Source organism: Babylonia areolata, chromosome 20 (genome assembly GCF_041734735.1).
Source record: "Babylonia areolata isolate BAREFJ2019XMU chromosome 20, ASM4173473v1, whole genome shotgun sequence".
In the NCBI taxonomy this organism is placed as follows: domain Eukaryota; kingdom Metazoa; phylum Mollusca; class Gastropoda; order Neogastropoda; family Buccinidae; genus Babylonia; species Babylonia areolata.
The window spans coordinates 17,693,525-17,701,024 of record NC_134895.1 but is presented as its reverse complement, the minus strand read 5'-3'; the positions used below and the strand labels follow the sequence as shown (position 1 = coordinate 17,701,024).

The window sequence follows — 7,500 nt, the reverse complement described above, 5'->3', positions numbered from 1 at the left end:
GGATTACAGGCTCTTTAACGTGCGTATTTGATCTTGTGCGTGCGTGTACACACGACAATGGGGGGTTTCAGGCACAAGCAGGTCTGAACATAATTACGTTGACCTGGTAGATCGGAAAAAAATTTCGGCCACCCTTTACTCACCCACCACGCGCCGTCACCGAGATTCGAAACCGGGACCATCAGATCGAAAGTCCAACGCCTTAACCACTCGGCTATCGCTCAGTGTCTGGCTCAGTGCTGCTGCACAAGTGTTCCAGCCACTATCACTTACTGCTGATGCTAACTTGAGCTGTTCTACTACTGCTATTGCGCGGATACTACCCTGACTACCACTGCTGCTGCTACTACTGCTTCACTGTTTTTCTGATATTGATGACGACCAAGTTAGCCTTGGTATCCAAACGGAGGATATCAACACTTCCACTGATAATAAAACTTTTTAGCATTTACAACCGCGTTCGTAACTTTTCTGTTTTTCTCCTTACTCGGAAAGTATCAACTGAATGTCAGCCTTTAGTTCTCGGAGAACAAAAAGTGTTGGGTTATTTTCCCTTGATGACTCACGAGAGTCATAACAACGGACTGAGATTGTTGTGCGTTCATTTGAGGCTGAAAAAAAGATCAACATTTCGCAACGAGTTCCGGCTGTGCTCAATATAAGGGAAGTAATTCACCACAGGATCATGATATCAATCAGTTTCCTCCCTTCCACAGCAACCTCTCATCACAAGTTCCCAGTTCAGGCTCAACTAGTCAGATACAGAGCCGTTTTGTAAATCTAAGTTGTGATCTGTGCATTTGTCTATGGAGTATTGCTTTCGCTATTCCTATTGCATTGTATCAGACTGATGCCGTATTACATTTGGCCTTTTATTTTATTTCATTTTTTTCCCCCATTTGTATTATCCCCCCTTTTGTTTCTTCTTTTTGAATTATCTTCGCTCTTCCTCTGTGGCCGCCATCCTGTTATTGTCCATGTTTCCTTGTTTCTCTATGACTCAAAAGAGTCAATGGGAATAAACAAACTCTCTGAAATGGCTTTGTTTCCCTTTGATGGGAAGCAAAATACAATAATTCCGATAAAAATCTGGCATGCACAAACACACTATTCATAACGATCAACAAAACACTAGCAAAATAGACCTGAAAATTCTGCAAGTTGATGACGAAAGTGATACACTTATGCAAACTCAGAGTAACCGGTGGGGGGGAAAAAAAAGAAGAAAACTTGAGAAAAGAAAAAAGATTTAAAGACTGGTGCAGGCACCTCCAACCATGTCGCTGCTTACCGACTCTCCACAACATTATAATAATGGCTGGTCCCGTTAAGGTCAGTGTCAAGGTCCTGCGTATCGTTCAATCAACACGGCTGACTCACACACAGACACACACGTGCACTGGAGATGATGGACATCTGAGAGGAGTTGGGGTGGGGAGTGGGGAGAGAGAGGGGGAGAGAGAGAGAGGGAGGTAGAGAGAGAGAGAGGGAGGGAGAGAGAGAGAGACAGAGGGGGAGAGAGAGAGAAGAGAAGAAAAACAAACAGAAAAAGGCCACTTCTTCTTGAACCATTCCCCCCGCCCCCCGTCTCCCTCTCTCTCTCTCTCACATGCACCCCCGACCCCACCACACACACATACACACACACACGTTCGCACGCACGCACGCTCGCACGCTTACAACTTGAGAAAGTAAAAAATGTCTGCCGACACTCACCATATAGTATTTCCGGAGTGGGCGTGTTGGGAATGCGGAAGGGAAGTGTTGCTATGGTGACCGGAATGTTCACTTGTGCTGCTTCCTTCTCTTGCTGCGACTCCAGGTACATCTGCACCGAATACAAAACGCAATTCCAGGTACATCTGCACCTGACACAAAAACGCAACTCCAGGTACATCTACACCGAATACAAAAACGCAACTCCAGGTACATCTGCACCGAATACAAAAAACGCAACTCCAGGTACATCTGCACCGAACACAAAACTGACGCAACTCCGGGTACATTTGCACCGAACAGACAACTGACACACGTTGTCACATGCGGGTCAGAGTGAAATAAGACTTCGTAAGTGGTAAAGGGACTATTTCATAAAAGCGGGTATGTTTTCATTCGAGGAAGAGGAGGAATTTTGTTTAATGTCCCGTCACACATATCGGTGATTGAAGACATTTTGTTAAAGTATTTATGAATACGTTTGAGTATTATCGGTTAGAAGGGGTGGGAGATGTGAATGAATGGGGGCTTGGGGGAAACTGGGCAAATGAGGGTGAAATGAGGGTGAAATTTGAAAGAAATTTCTAAATACAATTACAAGAAATTACTTAAAGGACTTCGTAAAAGAGAAGTCGTTAAACTGACAAGCGAAAATACTGATAATGATTGCAAAAAGTCAAAAAACATCAACGTTCTCAGTCACTTGTGAGGACACACTTTCGTGTACATACGGCTTCATCAAGCTCCATCAAGCTCCATATGTGCTTCTGACACAACAAAAGGAGAATCTCCACATATAATAGCAGCATCTGTCAGAATTGAATTGGAAGAAAATTTTGATTATCATTTAAAAGTTTACACGGATGGCTCGGTCCTGGATGATAGCAGTGCAGGATCTGCTTTTGTCATTCCTGGCCTTTTCATTCGACATGAAAAGCTCATAAGACGATTTCAGTTTTCCAACCAGCATAATAATTATGCTCTACCACTGGCCTCTCATTGAATAAAACAAACGGCTGTTTCAGGACACACGTGCATCACGAAATTAGTTGGAAAAAAATTTGAAAAATCGATAGATTTATTTATACAAAATCTGTAATCACCCCTTCAAATGAGACCATGGCCTGATTTAAAAAAAAAAAAAAAAAATCGTTATCGTCTCTCTCTCTCTGTTTCTCTATGTGTCTCTCTCTGTCACTGTCCTCTGTCTGTCTGTCTGTCAGTCTCTCTCTCTCTGTCTCTGTCTCTCTCTCTGTTTCTCTATGTGTCTCTCTCTGTCACTGTCCTCTGTCTGTCTGTCTGTCAGTCTCTCTCTCTCTCTCTGTCTCTGTCTCTCTCTCTGTTTCTCTATGTGTCTCTCTCTGTCACTGTCCTCTGTCTGTCTGTCTGTCAGTCTCTCTCTCTCTGTCTCTCTCTCTCTCTCTGTCTCTGTGTGTCTCTCTCTGTCACTGTCCTCTGTCTGTCTGTCTGTCTGTCAGTCTCACTCTCTGTCTCTCTCTCTCTCTCTCTCTCTCTGTGTCTCTCTCTGTCACTGTCTCTCTCTGTCACTGTCCTCTGTCTGTCTGTCAGTCTCTCACTCTCTGTCTCTCTCTCTGTGTCTCTCTCTGTCACTGTCCTCTGTCTGTCTGTCTGTCTCTCACTCTCTGTTCCTTTCCCTCTGCCCCTATTACACATGCAGACGATAGAAGATCAGCACAACGCCACATACCTCTCTGTCTCTCTGTCTGTCTGTCTGTCTGTCTGTCTCTGTCTCTCTCACACACACTCTGCCTCTTCCTCCCCCTCCCCTCTCTCTTTCTCCCCCCTCCTCTCTCCATCTCTCTCTGTCACTTGCAGACAGTAGCAGATCTGCACAAGGCCGCACACGTCTCTCTCTCTCTCTGTCTGTCTGTCTCTCTCTCTCTGTCTGTCTGTCTCTCTCTCACACACTCCCTCTCCCCCCTCCCCTTTCTCTCTCCCTCCCTCACTCCCCCCTACACACTACCTTTCTCTCTCTCTCTCTCTCTCTCTCTCTCTCTCTCTCTCTCTCTCTCTCTCTCTCTGCAACGTCAAAAACACTTATAGATCATATATACGCTTCATCTACAAACTCCATGACAGAAGTATGTTCCCCAACGTTTGGCTGCAGTGACCATTCCCCTATATGTTTCACATGGTCCAAACGAGGTGTAAAAATTCCTGCAAATAGACATAAAACCGTTTGCCATAGAGATTTTAGACAATTTGATAAGGATTTATTCCTACAGAACTTGATACATTCTAATATGTCAGCTGTTTATCAGTTCTCTAATCCTGAAGAAGCACTGGAGGTTTGGTATCACAATTTTCTTAATGTATATGATAAACATGCTCCATTCATAACAAAACGTGTCAAAAGCTATCCTAAACAGCCATGGATGACTAAAACCATTGATGATAAGATTAAGGAAAGAGATTCGTCTCTCTCAGAAGGTAAGAAAGATGAATTCAGAAAAGAACGTGATCTTGTAAATGCTTTGAAACGTTCTGAAAAAAAGAATTATTTTCAAGAACTTATTTCCACAAAATCCAATAATAAATTGATTTGGAAAGCCATAAATCAGTTAAATAATAAACATAATATCACGCAATCCACAACAACTAACGACATATCAGCAGAAAACCTAAATACACATTTTTGTAATGTAGCTAACTCAACAGTAGGAACAAACATGTCATCCCTTAATTCACTTGATATTCTCGAAACCTTTTGTAACACTAAAAATATTTCATCACACCTTGATATCCCTCTTATGGATGTACATGAAGTTTACTATGCTCTTTCCCACTTAAAACAAACAGGTTCGAAAGGTATTGATGGTATAGATGGAAAGATATTAAAACTCTCTGCTCCTATAATTGCCGAAACACTTACTTATGTCTATAACCAATGTATCACAAAAAAGATAATTCCTAAATCTTTTAAAGTCGCGAAAGTAGTACCCATTTTTTAAGTCAGGAGACCGTACAGACCCTTCCAATTACAGACCAATTTCAATTTTATCAATATTGTCAAAACCTTTAGAAAAACACATTAACAAACATATCCTTAATCACTTCAATCACTACAAATTATTTCATCCAAATCAGTCTGGTTTCAGGTCCAAGCACTCCTGTCATACAGCACTCACAAACTTAGTCGAACAATGGCTCACAAATATAAACAATAATGAAATTACTGGTGTTCTCATGGTGGATTTTATGAAGGCATTTGATGTGATAGACCACACTCTTCTTTTGAAAAAACTAAAATTATATGGCTTTTCTGGAAATACACTTGACCTCATATCTTCATTTCTATCAGACAGAAGACAAATTGTATCTATGAATGAATCTCAATCCTCTTTACAGTCCATCTATTACGGAGTTCCTCAAGGTTCAATTCTTGGTCCAATATTGTTTTCTGTTTATATAAATGATTTGCCTCTATTTATTAATGCATTATGTGAGATGTTTGCAGACGATACGACAATACATACAAATCACACTACAATAGACAAAGTGCACTATGCTCTACAACAAAGCATTAATGATATAGTTAGATGGTCCAATTTAAATCACATGCGTCTCCATCCAAAAAAAACGAAATGTCTCATACTCACCACCAGACAGAAACGCCAAAATTTTTCACACAACCTTCCACCCTTTTCCATTAATGGTCATCCAATAGAAGAAGTTGATAATCATAAAATTCTTGGAGTCACCATTGATAACAACTTATCTTGGTCCAGTCATATTATGTCATTATGCAAAACCCTATCCAAAAAGATTTATCAGCTTTCCAGAATTAAACATTTTCTTGATTTGCATTGTAGAAAATTATTCTTTTTTGCTTATATTGAATCACATATTAACTATGCGTCAACACTCTGGGATTCAGCTAGCGATAATATACTAAAACCTTTACTAAGTCTGCATAGACGAGCTCTTAAATTAATCCTTCTGAAATCTTCATCACTAACTGCTGACGACTACAGACATTTAGATATTCTTCCCCTAAAGCTTAAACTTGAATACAACAAAGCAGTTTTTATTTTTAAAATCATGTCTAATTATGCTCCATCTTTGAGAGATAGATTTCCCACCACGCTAGTCCGCCAGACCAACAAGATTAAGATCCCCATTCCAAGAGTAGATCTGTTTAAATCCAGTCTCATTTATTCAGGAGGCTGTTTATGGAACAATATTTCATCCAATCTTAATGTTCAGAAAAGCATTCAAGAATTCAAAAAACATTACCATACACACCTTATGGACAATTATGTCAACAATCCTACTTAACTTGACTTTATCTTATTGAATACGCATATATAGTTTAATTGTATGTCTAACGGCTATCGCACTACTTAATGATATATAACCACAATCAGTGTCCTGAATACTTTTTTTTTTTTTCTTCTTTTTTTTGGGGGGGGGGGGGGGGGGCTTGGGGGGGGCTGTGGTTTTTTTTTTTTTTTTTTTTTTTTTTGTTTGTTTTGGGGGGGGGGGGGGGGTGCATGGTTTGATCTTTTTCCTTCATGATATGATGATGTTTGTATCATGATTATGTAGATGTACATGTTTATTATGTAGATGTTTAAATGTGAATGTCATGTCTTTATTTCTTCATCTCTTTGCTACTTTGTGGATGTTTTGATTCATTTTCATTTTCCATTTGCCCTGAGGGCTGGATGAAAAAAAGCACATGTATGCTTATTCCACTTCCCTCAATAAAAAACTTCGTTCGTTCGTTCGTTCGTTCTCTCTCTCTCTCTCTTCCTTCCCCCTCTTCCCTTATCTCTCCCTCCATCTCCATTCTCTTCCTCCCTCTTTCTCCCCCCCCCCCCTCTCTCCATGTCACCTGCAGACAGTAGTAGATCTGCACCAGGCAGCACACGTCTCTGTCCCCCACTCTCTCTCTTCCCCCTCTCTCTCTCCCTCTCTCTCCCCCGTCTTTCTCTCTCCCTCCCCCTCTTTTTCTCTCCCCTCTTTCTTACTCTCTCCCCCTCTCTCCTCCCTCTCTCTCTCTCCCTCTCTCTCTCCTCCTTCTCTCTCTCTTCTCCCTCTTTCTCTCTCCCACCCCTCTCTCCCTCTCTCTGTGTCACCTGCAGACAGTAGTAGATCTGCTCCAGGCCAAACACGTCTCTCTTCCCCATCTCTCTCTCTCGCCCCCTCTCTCTCCTATCTCCCCATTTTCTCTCCCCCTCTTTCTCTCCCTCTCTCTCTCCTTCTCCTTCTCTCCACTCTCTTCTCTCTCCCCCCCTTTCTCTCTGTCAGCTGCAGACAGTAGTAGATCTGCACCAGGACACACACACACACACACACACACACACACACACACACACACACACTCCCTCTCTCTCTGTGACCTGCAGACAGTAGTAGATCCGCACCAGGCCACACACCTCTCTCTCTCTCTCTCTCTCTCTCTCTCTCTCTCTCTCACACACACACACACACTCCTCTCTCTCTGTGACCTGCAGACAGTAGTAGATCCGCACCAGGCCACCCCTCTCTCTCTCTCTCTCTCTCTCTCTCTCACTCCCTCTCTCTCTCTGTGACCTGCAGACAGTAGTAGATCTGCACCAGGCCACACCTCTCTCTCTCTCCCTCTCTCTGTGTGACCTGCAGACAGTAGTAGATCTGCACCAGGCCACACCTCTCTCTCTCTCTCCCTCTCCCTCTGTCACCTGCAGACAGTAGTAGATCTGCACCAGGCCACACCTCTCTCTCTCTCTCCCTCTCTCTCTGTCACCTGCAGACAGTAGTAGATCTGCACCAGGCCAC

At 42.4% G+C, this 7,500-nt stretch overlaps 1 protein-coding gene across 1 annotated transcript in view; it reads right to left on the bottom strand.

The window, feature by feature from the left end:
* Window positions 1-7,500, bottom strand: part of LOC143294952 (arrestin domain-containing protein 3-like) — a 24,876-nt gene that overhangs the window by 6,077 nt on the left and 11,299 nt on the right. The window contains exon 6 of the mRNA XM_076606472.1: window positions 1,717-1,828. Within this exon, the coding sequence (XP_076462587.1) occupies window positions 1,717-1,828 (112 nt within the window). The remainder of the gene's footprint in view (window positions 1-1,716; window positions 1,829-7,500) is intronic.